Raw genomic sequence first — 15,000 nt, 5'->3', positions numbered from 1 at the left:
TGTGTGTGTGTGTGTGTGTGTGTGTGTGTGTGTGTGTGTGTGTGTGTGTGTGTGTGTGTGTATGTGTCTGCAATCTCCTCTCATGTCATCATCAATATGTGTGTGTGTGTGTGTATGAGTGTGTGAGAGATCTCCTCTCCTGTCATCTCTAGTCTCTGTGTGTGTGTGCCTACAATCTCCTCTCATGTCATCATCAGTATTTGTGTGTGTGTGTGTGTGTGTGTGTGTGTGTGTGTGTGTGTGTGTTAGATCTCCTCTCCTGCCCTGTGTGTGTGTGCGCACATGCGCGTGTGTACGTGTGTGTGTGTGTGTGTATGTGTGTGTGTGTTTGCATGCGTGCAATCTTCTCTCCTGTCATCTCCAATGAATGACGACCTAATTACGGACCCACTTAAGGCAGTGTTTCCATGGGTCTGCCAAGGGTCTCTGTCACACATGTGTCATCCAACTGAAATCAAAAAAGGTGTAGTGGGAGAAGAAATATGAACAAGTGTGTCTATGTGTGTGTGTGTGTGTGTGTGTGTGTGTGTGTGTGTGTGTGTGTGTGTGTGCGGGGGGGGGGGATGTGTGTGTGTGTGTGTGTGTGTGTGTGTGTGTGTGTGTGTGTGTGTCTGTAAGCACCAACCGTGCCAGGTTCATGCAGGGGTCCCTGAGCGAGGAGCAAGAGTTGAAGTACTCTCGGGCAGCAGCCAGGACCAGCTCCACACTCCGGGCATGCGCCACGCGGCCCGGGCCCCGTATCCGTAGCGACACGCTCACAGGCGTATCCTCGGCAACGGCGCTGCAGTGCATCAGCTGGCCGGCCAGAGAAACCGTCTCCTGGCGTCCCGAACATAGCAAGCTCTCTGCGAACACCTGGGGAGGTTACATTTGAAAAGTCCTCTAGTTACACAGTTTCTTTACATAAACAGAACAATTACAATACATATGTATAATCCTATATATAGCAAAATACAAAGAAAAAAATATGGAAGACCAAAAAAGAGAGAGAGAGAAAAACATTCAATGTGGGACAGTGAGAAAACTGCCCCTTTATGACATCACACATACTCAAAATAATTACGATCACCAAAAGCTGTAGAGAGAGAGAGAGAGAGGGAGACTGTGTAGAAAAGGAAAGACATATAAGAACAAAAAAACAAAGAACAAATGGGGTAAAGAGAGAAGGATGAATGGAACTGAGAAGGAGAGCGATATATAGAGAGAGACGGAAAGAGAGAGAGAAAGAGCAGTGACATAAATCTGTGTCTGAGGGTATGCATATGTATGTCTTCACAACATAAATTACCCTCTCGTCATGCCAATTAGGCAGCATGAAATTGAGAAATTGAAATTGAAATTAAAACTGACGGAGAGGAAGAAAGAGACAGAGAGAGAGAATAACGAACTTAGAAGAAAGAGACAGAGAGAGAGAGAAAGACGAACTTAGAGGCAGAGACAAAGACGAAGAACCAAGGAAGAGAAGAACAGTGTGTTACATGACTTTATCCTCCCTCCAAAGAGGAAATCCTGGAACACACACACAAATATATATATATATATATATATACAGCCGCGGAAAAAATTAAGAGACCACTTCAAAATTATCAGTTTCTCTGGTTTTACTATTTATTGGTATGTGTTAAAGTAAAATGTACATTTTTGTTTTATTCTATAACCTACTGGCAACATTCCTACCAAATTTAAAATAAAAATATTGTCATTTAGATCATTTATTTGCAGAAAAATGACAATTGGTCAAAATAGCAAAAAAGATGCAGTGTCTTCAGATCTCGAATAATGCAAAGAAAACAAGCTCATATTCATTTTTAAACTACACAATACTAATGCTTTAACTTAGGAAGAGTTCAGAAATCAATATTTGGTGGAATAACCTTGATTTAAAATCACAACTTTCATGTGTCTTGGCATGCTCTCCACCAGTCTTTCACATTGCCGTTGGGTGACTTTATGCTACTCCTGGCGCAAGAATTCAACCAGCTCGGCTTCTTTACATGGCTTGTGACCATCCAGCTTCCTCTTGATCACATTTCAGAGTTTTTTTTATGGGATTCAGGTCTCGAAATTGGGCTGGCCATGACAGGGTCCTGATCTGGTGATACTCCATCCACACCTTTACTGGCCTGGCTGTGTGTCATGGAGCATTGCCCTGCTGGAAAAAACACTTCTCAGAGTTGGGGAACATTGTCAGAGCAAAAGGAAGCAAGTTTTTCTTCCTGGACAACGTTGTACTTTGCCTGGCTGAGGTTTGTAAAAGACCATAAGGATTGAACCAAAGCGGACTGGAGGGTCTCCTAGTTCGTCTTCTCTGATGAGTCCAATTTCACAGTAGGTGCAAGACTCTGTGGCTTGTAGGCCTCTCCAGGTCTCCGTCTAACCATCAGACGACCATGTGTTGGGCAAAGCTGAAAATTGGACTCATCAGAGAAGACGAACTAGGAGACCCTCCAGTCCGCTTTGGTTCAATCCTTATGGTCTTTTACAAACCTCAGCCAGGCAAAGTACAACGTTGTCCCGGAAGAAAAACTTGCTTCCTTTTGCTCTGACAATGTTCCCCAACTCTGAGAAGTGTTTTTTCCAGCAGGGCAATGCTCCATGCCACACAGCCAGGCCAGTAAAGGTGTGGATGGAGTAACACCAGATCAGGACCCTGTCATGGCCAGCCCAATTTCGAGACCTGAATCCCATAAAAAAAACTCTGAAATGTGATCAAGAGGAAGCTGGATGGTCACAAGCCATGTAAAGAAGCCGAGCTGCTTGAATTCTTGCGCCAGGAGTAGCATAAAGTCACCCAACGGCAATGTGAAAGACTGGTGGAGAGCATGCCAAGACACATGAAAGTTGTGATTTTAAATCAAGGTTATTCCACCAAATATTGATTTCTGAACTCTTCCTAAGTTAAAGCATTAGTATTGTGTAGTTTAAAAATGAATATGAGCTTGTTTTCTTTGCATTATTCGAGATCTGAAGACACTGCATCTTTTTCGCTATTTTGACCAATTGTCATTTTTCTGCAAATAAATGATCTAAATGACAATATTTTTATTTGAAATTTGGTAGGAATGTTGCCAGTAGGTTATAGAATAAAACAAAAATGTACATTTTACTTTAACACATACCAATAAATAGTAAAACCAGAGAAACTGATAATTTTGAAGTGGTCTCTTAACTTTTTCCGCGGCTGTATATTGTATATGTTTGTGTGTATGCATTGTGCACTAGATTATCTGACTCTCTTGTACTCTCACCCTACAGTGGACTTCAGGGTCAACAGAGGTCAATCTGAAAATTGAACAGAAACACACCACACCACACCCACACCCCCCCACACACACACACACACACACACACACACACACACACACACACACACACACACTTCTTGCCACTTTCCCTCTCTAAGTCTCTCCCTCTCATCTCCTTCCTTGCCCCCCTCTCTCTTCCTGGCATTCTTGAGTGATGGAGGTGTTGGTGTGTGTGTGTGTTTGGAGGGGGGGGGGGGTCCTCTTAAATCTGTGTCCCAGAGCGAGAGGCTTAAAGAGGGATAAAAGAGCCTCTCATCACACCCCGATCCTCCACTCCCCATTAAAAACCCTCTCTTAAGCCTACTAATTACAGACAGAGACAGAGAGAGGAGGAGAGGGAGAGGAAGAGAGAAAGAGAGAGAGAGAGAGAGAGGGGGAGAGGGAGAAGCAGAGAGGGAGAGAGAGACAGAGAGAGATAGAGCGGGAGGGAGGGAGTTGAAGAGAGAATTGAAGGGACAAAGGGAGGAGGAGACTCACAGATATGTAGGCCCAGGGAGAGAACTAGGAAGAGCCCAGACAGACAGACAAACAGGCGAATGAAGAGGAGGCGAAGTGCCAGAAAGAAACAAACTGAGAGACAGAGAGATGTGTAGAGAGGTCACGCTCCTCCCAAAAGGTCTGCCATTTTCACACTCGCACTTCTGTTCCCAGATCAGCAGAGGAGCGCAGGCCTGTGATCTGCATAATCAAATACTAACAGGGGTGTGTGTGTGTGTGTGTGTGTTGACGCCACACACACACCCGTTACAATGGGATTACACAGATCACAGGCCTCTTCTCCTCTGCTGATCTGGAACACATTCACACTCTCTCTCTCACACACACACACACACACACACACACACACACACACACACACACACACACACACACACACAGCAAACCTATAACAAAAGGTAGCACAGATGCAGTAAACACACTGATGGAGATACTTTCCAAGCACTGTTAATGACTTAAGAATATATGAATCAAGTGCCTTGTACTAATATATTCCTTGGATGAATCACGTGCTTATGAAAGCAGGAGCATGGCTTTTCGGAGTGCGTATGAAGTGTGTAACTTAGATTATTAGGTGCCACTTAGTCTGCATACGTACAAGAGCATGTTTTGACCAGAAAGAGGCGCACACACACACACACACACACACACACACACACTAAAGAGCACCTTGTCTGGGAAGGAAGTGCTTAAAAGCCCCTATTCCAGCATCAGAAGGGAGAGGCTTCTAGCATGGGGACTGCTGGTCTTGTTGCCTCTCAGCCTGTTGCTGTCGTGTTTTGACATTATGTCCTTTGTCGTTTTGATTTAGAGTCTGGGATTGCGTCAATACACCCCATGGGTTTGGTGGTTTCCTGTGGTTGATTTGGGTCAGTGGTGGAGAGTTGTTTGCCCCATAGGAGTGCATAAGGGTGGGGCGTAACAACACACTTACATCTCTCCATCCTCCCTTCTGCCAGCAGTCACACACTTCACACACTCACTCGCTCAGTAATCAGGGTTAGACAGGCTGGTGGGAGGCAACGCAGATTTTCCCAAAATTGTATTTTTTTTAATTATAATTATTACATTCATATTCATAACTATACTTTAGAAAAATGCATATTCATAGTATTATTTAGGATATGATTAATTTGTATTATAATTCAAAATAATTCTTCTTTTCTAACTTTGGACCAAATTCGCCCAATTGCGCTTGAGTTCTTTTTCATGTGCCTCCAGTTCCGCGCGAGCCTGTTAGGCATCTTCTTCCCTACGCACTCCAGTCATACCACCAGCGCTTAACTTCAGAATGGAGGTGGAATCATAAAAAAGGCAGAGATTTTTTAAAATAAGTCACACTCTTTTTTATATTGGCTTGAACATGGAATTTCGCTTTAACCTTGTGAAGGTCATTCAAATCTATGAAAAACATATGGGAGATTACGAATTTGATCAGACGAATTTGATGTATTACGAATAACCTCAAATGAAAACATTTGTTTCCATCTTCCGCATAAACCTGACAAATAAGTAAATTAACCTAATTGCACATTTCGGAAGGCGGATATATAAAAACGTCTTTGAGGGGTTGAGATTCATGATTTAAAAACTCACCATTGGGTAGAAATTGTTAGATATCACTGAGTTGATGCACTCAAACTAGCTTCCTGCTATTCATGGGGATTTAATCAAGGTACTCATTCACTGTGATTAAATCAGGTTAAATCATCCACTCAGAAATAGTACCCACCTCTAGACACACCCTTTCCCTCCCATATCCTGGATGACTGTATAAATACCTGTTACTCCTCTCAGTATGTTGAGAGAGACCTACCGTGTACCATACGATTGGATTGTCCTGTGACGCTGAAATAAACCTATTTCTACTGTTGGACACTCTCCCAAGTTTCCTGACTATCTGCAAACCTGACCTTGGATCCAAGACTGAGACAGACTTCTTTCAGTTGGTGTTTGCACCCAGTTTCAAGAAGGACAAGAAGGAATATTTTCATCTTTCCTTTGCTGAAAAAAGAATGGAAAAAGCTGTGTACGTCAGATCCATCTAACAGATATAAGGACTTGTAAAGATTGGGCCCATAAGTGAACCTGTTTTTCCGAGACAGATCATTTATGAGTAAGTGGTACATTTTAATACTTAATTGTATGCACTCGATATAAGGACTTGTAAAGATTGGGCCCATAAGTGAACCTGTTTTTTCCGAGACAGATCATTTATGAGTAAGTGATACATTTTAATACTTAATTGTATGCATTTTGTTTTTTGCGGGACAGAAGTTACCGTATGGTGTGTATGTGTTATGGTGATAAACCGTTTTCGGAAAAAACATACAGTGCAGGTCGAACGCAGAGTAGACTGCAGATAATTGCAATTGAGAGATTGCTTATTTTAACTCAGTGAAGAGAAGGCTTCAGCTGTTTTATTTAGTATTCATTTGTGAAGGTCGAACGCAGAGTAAACCGAAAATAATTGCAAGTGAGAGATAGTTTATTTTATCTCAGTGAAGGCTTCAGCTGTTGTTTTTGTGATCCATATTTTGGCAAAAGCCAAAATGATCGGAAAGAACGAAAAAGTTAAGCAGAAAACCACCAATATAAGGGGTGGGCGAGCAGCTCCTGAAATTGATGAAGAAACCATAATTTCATCTGTAAGAGGTTTCATCAATGACCATTTGAAGGTAGATGTGCTACAAAAGAAGCTGGAAAACAAATATGACATTGTGCCTGACAGTGACAATTTATGGCCGATTGACGATGCAAAACGCGCATGGGGAAAGATGCAGCGACTGTCGGATAAAAACAAATTGCCATACGCTTTGCTAATTCTGAGTCAAGTCACTCGTAGGCAAAAAGCTGTCCAGAAGGCTGAGAGAGAGGCGGAGCTTTCAAAGTTGAAGGCCGAAAAGTCTGAGACTGACCGACAACTGGTTGTTGAAAGAAATAAAGTCAGGGCTTTAGCGGAAGATGTGAGATCGCGGAAGGCGGAGAAGCTTTTAATGATTCAGGCTGGGATTAATGCTTCTGATCAACTGACGCTACCTGGCGAGACCTTGTACCCCTTTCAGGAAATGAGGGAAGCAGCTCAGTCTGAAACACGAAGACTGTTGCAATCAGCAATGGCTCCCCACACAGACATGCGACGTGTGTGAGGACAGTGATGACGCAATGGACTCGGATAATCCAATCAAGCTGAGACCTTTAACGACCAGGCATGCCAGTGGAAATGTGACGTATGGATATAAACCGGCAAAACCCCAGGATATTGATGAATAGTCCAGACACATACCGCATCCTCGTAAGGCGGGCATGGAGGCGTGGTCCAAAATCAACCGTGTGCGCAATATTTACCAACTCCATCCATTGGACGGCGTGGCAATGATGTGTACCGTACTCAATGCCTCTGAATCAAACAAATTAAGGCGGGCTGTTGAAAGAGGCCTAGGAGACAGTCAACAGAAGATGGAGGAGGGCTGGCAGGCATTACGTGATTACATCCAAAGTTCCACAAACGCCACCACTGATTGGGCCAAGATAGCCGCCTGCAAACAAAGGACTAATGAGGCTGTTGATGACTTCTCACAAAGATTCATTGAAACCTTTTTAAGACACTCAGGCATGAGTGGTTTGACAGAGGAGAACATTGGAACAAGCGACAATGGTGCTCTCAAGGCTAATTTGTTGCATAGTTTTAATCCAGAGGTGAAACAGGCTGTCAAGCTGACCACACCTACATGGGAGGATACCACGTTTACTTTAGAAATGCTTATCAACGTGGCAAGAAGGATGGAACGGGATGTCGAACACAAACTCAGATGTGTCAACACCTGGGATTCGAATTTGGAACAGGAGTGCATGTTGAGACTTTTAAATGCACAAAAGCCTAAACAACAGCAACAATACAAACCACAGTATGAACCCAGAGACAGATCATATGATACATGCCATAAATGTGGAAAACATGGCCACTGGGCGAAACAGTGCAACACTCAGAAACGTGGCAGATATACAGCTCGCTATAACCATCACAAAGAGGGTGATGAGGAGAGCAATGATGATGAAGATATATTCAGAAGGTTTGCGAAGTCGACGGATCATCAGAGACAGACCATTATGTCCGCGATTCCGGGAAACTAAGTCTGCCCTCCTTACGGTCTCTTACGGTGGCTGAAAGCCAGCAGCTTGACAAAGATGATGTGTGTGTGTCTAATGATAAAGATGGTCTAGGTTCGGTGCAAGAAAAGGCACAGGAATCTGAGGAGTCATTGATTCCAGACGTGGGAACACACATAGCACCGGAGTCAGTGGAAGATGCAGGCGAAGCTGAGGAAGTCATAAAGAGAACTGTAGGTTTGGAGGGCCAAGGCTTCAATCCTAACAACCTGATAATTGTTGAGAGTCAAGACTGTCCATCAAACACTGGAGAAGTGCAGATACCGCCAGTGGAGAGACAACGACTACAGCCATGTGACAGGAAGAATTTGAAGTGTAAGACAACACACAGAGCACTGTCACTTTCCCAAACTGCAGTCATGGTGAAGGGGGAAACCAAATTGGACAAATTCACCAACCCCATAGAGCGCATGCCTCCAGAACAACCACCTCTGGCGGGCCGCAAAGAAAAAACGTATGATTACGGATAATTTAAGTCATGCCTTTTTGTTAATCATGTCATTACTTTTAGCAATGATATGATGATTGGATGGGAATTTTAGATGCTGACTTAATTATGAACTTGACTACGAGATATTTTTTACTACGAGATTTTTATTTTTTGACGACATCAGCCATCAGCATGAGAACAACGTCGCCAAGGCGTATCGAGTGGATGGCGACCATGATCCCGATGGTGATGTCCGGCATTCCAAATGCTTCCTCCTTATGCGACAGCCACCACCTGCACCCCTGCACACGCATATGCCCATGCCGAAGGAGAACATTCATGTTGGGTGTGCAGATTGCTACCCTAGCCCAACGCTTCTTTGCAGCCGTCATTCTAAACTATGGTATTACCGTGGTGATGGATGAGGTCAGAGAAGTAGCCTCAATTATGGACAAGATTGCGAATGACGCCGCAGGAGCCTTGTCCATAGTCAACAGAGATTTCAGTATGCAACTATCAAGTTTTTCAGTGTGCATTAATACCACTACACTATAGGAATATACATTGAAACCACTACACTACACTATGAAGACATGTGTGTTTGTACTAGAACAATGTTTGATTATGCTTAATCGTGATGTAACATTGATCGATGATCATAGGGGGGTTGTCAGATTTAACCACTACACTATAAGAACATGTGTTCTGTTCTAAAACTTTTTACCACTACACTATGGGAACACATGTTTGTTGACATTTTGTAACAATGTTGGATTGTTTTGATCACTATGTCTGATAATGTTCGTTATGGTTTTGTTAGGTTTTATTGTGATCATGATGTAAGATTGATCGATGATCATAGGGGGGAATTGTTAGATATCACTGAGTTGATGCACTCAAACTAGCTTCCTGCTATTCATGGGGATTTAATCAAGGTACTCATTCACTGTGATTAAATCAGGTTCAATCATCCACTCAGAAATAGTACCCACCTCTAGACACACCCTTTCCCTCCCATATCCTGGATGACTGTATAAATACCTGTTACTCCTCTCAGTATGTTGAGAGAGACCTACCGTGTACCATACGATTGGATTGTCCTGTGACGCTGAAATAAACCTATTTCTACTGTTGGACACTCTCCCAAGTTTCCTGACTATCTGCAAACCTGACCTTGGATCCAAGACTGAGACAGACTTCTTTCAGGTAGAATAGGCAGCATCAGAATAAAAGTTACAATAACAAGTTCAATGTCCCATCTTGAGACCATGCTGCGTAGTGTATGATTAAACACTCAATAATCAAGTAATCAAACACCTTCCCAACAGTGCCTGGAAATGCCTAAAGATATTTGCATCATACCAGCCACCCTGTGAAACTAACTACTTATTAGAACACTAATGATTAAGATGAGGACCTGCAGAGAGTGTAGATGATTACTGTGGCTTGAAGGTTATTCATTCTGGCGTCTGCACAAGTGCAGTGGACACTGGCTTCAGAGTAAAGTAAAAATGGCTGGATGCACAAGCATAAGCTCCAGTATATCTAAAGAGGTTGGAATAATCACCACCACCTTCTTTGCGCTTGGCAAGCTATTTTCTGTCTTTAATTGATACTGACTGAGTTTTACTGCAATTTAACTAATAACTTACTGGGCCTTGTTTAAAAGACCTGTTTTTCTGTTTAACTGAAAACTTTAACTGTCCATGTTTCCAATTTACTTCTGCAGAGGTCATCTTGCTCTGGGTCACCTAAGTGGTGCTTTACTGACTCAAGCTAGCCTTGCTGCTGTATACAATTGGGTCAACTCTAGCCTTACGGTCCAATTGATTCAAATGGCCTTCATTCCAACAAGCCAGCCTGACGCTAAAAGCTAATGTAATCCAGCCTGACGAGGGCCAGTAAATGGTCAAGACTGTGCCATGAAGGACGGGTCATACAGGGACAGAGAGTGCTTTGAACACAGCTGTGAAACTACAAAGGCTAAAAGGCAAATGGCCACTGGTGGAATCTGTTGCGTGTCTACTTTTCTAGTTCAATTAAACAGAGCAACACCATTTTTTTGTGACTTGCATCAACTTCAGAGTCTACACCACTGTTCTATGTCTTTATACCACTTTTCTGTCTTAATACCACTGTTCTTTGTCTTTATACTACAGTTCTATGTCTTTATACCACAGTTCTATGTCTTTATACCACAGTTCTATGTATTTATACCATGGTTCTATGTCTTTACACCAACGGCCCACAGACACAGTATGGTTTTCAATTGTTCACCAATTTGAGCCGATTGTTTTAAAGTTTAGAGAGGCCACTGTGACTGAGACAAGGGAGACCAAGGGGTGTCATGGTAACATACTGTGATTCCTGGTTAAATAGATTTTGTTTTCGTTTTTCTATATTATAATATTTTATTACAAATGATTGTTGATATTATTATGTATTGTTGTTGTTGTTATTATTGTTATTATGATTAGTATTATGATTACCATTATTGTTATTTAATCAAATGTTATATTACAAACTTGAGTAGAAAGTGCTTTTTATAACAAAATGTCTGTTGTTTATTCTATATGAAGCTGAACTGATTCGATTGAGTTGTTCTGCTGTCCATTTGAGCTGTCACACAACCCTAGGTGTAATATCAGCCGCACACTGATTCCTCAGTAACCTTGAGATTTGTCAATCTAAAGAAGAAAGGCAGAAATGGGCTTTTTAGATTGTTTAGCAGTGGGTGTAAAGACACGCTGCCTGCAAATTACTGCTTCTTTTGCAGGCCATCAAACACAATCAACTCTGTTCCTGCAGCTAACAAAATGAAACGAAACACACACGTATTTTAGCGATTTAAAGACAATATTGCAGTGCAAATATCGCAGTTTAAAATTGTTGTGGTATATTGGTGGAGCGTAGGATGGAATGAAACAAGAGAGGGAAAAAAAGGTCAAATGATGAAGGGGAGAGTAACAGATAAAAAGAAAGAAAAAAGGAGAATGAAAGAGATGAAGAAAGAGAGAGTTTCTCCATTAACCTGTGAGATTATTGCTATGGTATTCTGTTATGATTCTGAACACCACTTGCAAACAATAAGACCTGATTAGTATCCCTGGAGAATGCATAAACACACACATGCACAGGAACAGTGTTGACTGGAATACACACACACAGACACACACACACAAAACCAGGCTCCAGCAACTTAAACACGTATACACACAGACACACACACACCTCCCCAAAGCAATAATCCTGCCAATTTGCTTAAACAAACAGCATGGAGCTCTCCAACTCATTTGATCTGAAGTGCAGTTGTGAATAGCTCACCTCCGCAAGAGAGTTAGTGTTGAAACAAAGCAGCCCTTTCTCACCAAACACATACAGACAGCAACAAAGACAGAGAGAGAGAGAGAAAGAGAGGGAGAGAGAGAGAGAGAGAGAGAGAAAGAGAGAGAGAAAGAGAGAGAGAGTGGAGAGCGAGAAAGAGAGAGGAGAGAGAGAGGGATGGATAAAGCAGGGGTAAGGGCAATTGTTGTCAGGCTTTAATTTCACTGAATGGTGAGGTAGGTGTGTGTGTGTGTGTGTGTGTTTGTGTGTGTGTGTGTGTGTATACTCATGTATGTGTGTTTGTGTGCGCACACGTTGTTTAGGGAATGTTTAACAGGAGATGGACTTGTCCTCTGCAGTCCTGCTTCAGAAATTGATGATCCCACCGAATCGGCAGCCATTATAGAAAAACCTGTTAGAGAACTCTCGTTCAGAATCTCTCTTTAATTACAGGTGATTGATGTCGAGGGCGGAGAGATGCTCAGGGGGAGAAAAACAGGACTTAAACCCTCCTGTTAGAGCAACTGAGAGGGGGAGAGCAAGCAATCCAAAAGAGAAAGATACCCAAGAGCACGCACTCACACACACACACACACACACACACACACACACACACACACACACACACACTGACACTCCACAAGTTTACGACACCTGATATTTCTTTGCGCACCAAGATAATTGCTACCAAGGCAACAGATGAAACACAAACAAACCTCAGCATTCACAGATACACAAACACACACACACAATACGCAGTGCACTTTTTCTGCAATGGAAGATGGTTAAGGACAATTAAGGCTTCTCTCAGGTTCGGCAGCAATTAGTGGTATTAGTTTCGTGATTCATGTATTTCATATTCATGAAGCTCAGATTGCGGGAGCCTGCCTGACTTTGACTACCTCAGCCTACATTTCCTCCAGACCCATTGGGAAGAGTTGAAGAACCTAATGGCAACAGGTTTTTCCCAATGGTTCAAACCTTTTCTAAATCTGGTAGCACAGATGGTTTTGGAGGGTTTATAAAGGCGGTGGAGTCGATGCAATCAGTGTTATAAATGCGATTAGCAAACCTCCTGGCAGGTCTCCGGCTTCAGACACGTGTAAACGTTCTGCTGCATCTCTAGGAGGTCCTGAAGCAAGCTCTTCCACTCGTTCTCACTGACTGGAGTAGTCCTACCCACACACACACACACACACACACACACACACAGTTAAAGAGTAAAACAAAATTCTTGACATTAGTTGCACATGAACAACAACAAAGTTTTAAAACATGTGTTAAGGCAAGTTTTGAAACAAGAGTTTGAGTATGAGTGTGTGACGAGTGTGTATGTGTGTGTGTGTGTGTGTGTGTGTGTGTGTGTGTGTGTCGTACCTGCGCCCAACATGTCTGGTGAGTTTGACCATGAGTTCATAGGCCTCTTCTGTGCTGCTCTGGCTCTTCCTTACGAAGGAGATGGGCTTCCGCAGAGCATGCTTCTCCAGTACCTCTGCCACACTGAGACACAGAGAGAGAGAGAGAGAGAGAGAGAGAGAGAGAGAGAGAGGGGGGGGGGGGGAGACAGAGAGAGAGGGATAGATAGATAGATAGATAGATAGATAGATAGATAGATAGATAGATAGAGAGAGGGGGGGAGACAGATAGATAGATAGGTAGATAGATAGATAGATAAATAAATAGATAGATAGAGAGAGAGACCGAGAGAGAGAGAGGTGAGAAAGAGAGGGAGAAAGAGGAGAAGAAAGGACATAGGGTGGGAGAGAGAAAAAGGTACAGACAGAGAAAAAGAAAAAGAAGAGAGAGAGTACTTTAAAATAATCTTTATTAAGAAAACATTAAAAGGCAAATCAGTCCATATCACAAGTCAACAGTCTCTGAGCATCTTTCAGTAGCCTCCAGCACACACCACATCTCCCTAAATGGAGACCAATACTGTCTGTTGGTGCATTTAATATGTACCCTCACTCCACCAAGGGCAAACAGAGAGGATGAGAGAGAGGGAAAGAGGACAGACCACTAACCATATCATTAGAGACTGGAGAAACACACACTCAAATGGTAGTTAGAGAGTGAGTTAGCAAATTAGCCACACGTGAGGGACCGAGAGAGTGAGATTTAATTATTCATTGGTGATTAATTCAATTTGACCATGAATAAAAGCAATTACTGATACTGAAGTTGCATTAGAATATCAACAAAGACAGACCCCTAACGAGCCAATTGAGGAAAGGTACATAGTGAAAAAAGAGCAATAAGAAGAACTCCAAAAAGATAATTTAAATCATATTCATGTCATTCCCAGCCCAATCACACACGCACGCACACCTTCTATCCATAATGTAATGACGGCTGTGTCCCTGTATCCCTGCCCCTTTACCGACATACCCACAGAGATGTTTAAGTATGGAGAGATACAGAGAAAGCCTGAAAGAGAGAGTTAGACAAGACAGAGCACTTGAAGTTGAGAACAAAGAGAAAAGAGGGGGAGGGAGAGGGAGAGAGGGAAAAGAGTGCCATGAAGGAAGAGAGAGCAAGGAGGAGAGAGGGAAAGACGGGGAGAGAGAGATCTGTGGTGTATAGTGGTCCAGATTCTGATCTGATTCAGATAGATTCAAAGTTCTGAAATATATAGCATCAGACCACTTGGCAGAGGGAGGACAGAAGGAATGAGAAGAAAACGAGGATACAGATGAGATGAGAAAGGGGGGAGGAAGAAGAAAACTAGGGAGCAAGGGAAAAGAGGACAGATGTTCCTGTCTTCCAGAGCAGGTCCATTAGCATGCTAAACAGGTGGTGGGCTGGGGGAAATTCATGCACATACTGATGTGGTGTGTGTGTCTGTGTGTGTGTGTGTGTGTGTGTGTTTCTGTGTGTGTGTGTGTCTATGTGTGTTTGTCTGTGTATATGTGTGTGTGTGTGTGTGTGCGTGCATGCATGTATGTATGTTCGGGTGTGTGAGTGTGTGTGTGTGTGTGTCTGTCTGTGTGTCTGTGGGACCAAAAGCGTAATTCTGAGTCTGAGTGTGTGTGTGTGTGTGTGTGTGTGTGTGTGTGTGTGTGTGTGTGCGTGCATGTATGTTCGGGTGTGTGAGTGGGAGTGTGAGTGTGTGTGTGTGTGTGTGTGTGTGTGTGCATGCGTGCAGGAGAGAGAGTCTGTGATTCTTAGTGTCTGTGTGTGTGTGTATTTGTGCATGTTAGTGCGTAGGTGTGTGTGTGTGGGTGGGTATATGTTAGAGAGGGGTGAAGGAGAGAGTCTATAATTCTGTGTGTG

The 15,000-nt window shown here is 42.9% G+C and overlaps 1 protein-coding gene across 1 annotated transcript in view; it reads right to left on the bottom strand.

Annotated features, from left to right (window-relative positions):
• Nucleotides 1-15,000, bottom strand: part of nbas (NBAS subunit of NRZ tethering complex) — a gene marked incomplete at both ends in the record, with an annotated part of 156,630 nt that overhangs the window by 88,797 nt on the left and 52,833 nt on the right. The window contains 3 exon segments of the mRNA XM_080857545.1: nt 626-855; nt 12,800-12,902; nt 13,105-13,227. Of these exon segments, the coding sequence (XP_080713671.1) occupies nt 626-855; nt 12,800-12,902; nt 13,105-13,227 (456 nt within the window).

Source organism: Sprattus sprattus (assembly GCF_963457725.1).
Source record: "Sprattus sprattus genome assembly, chromosome: 2".
Taxonomy (NCBI): domain Eukaryota; kingdom Metazoa; phylum Chordata; class Actinopteri; order Clupeiformes; family Clupeidae; genus Sprattus; species Sprattus sprattus.
This window is presented reverse-complemented; position numbering and strand designations above follow the sequence as displayed.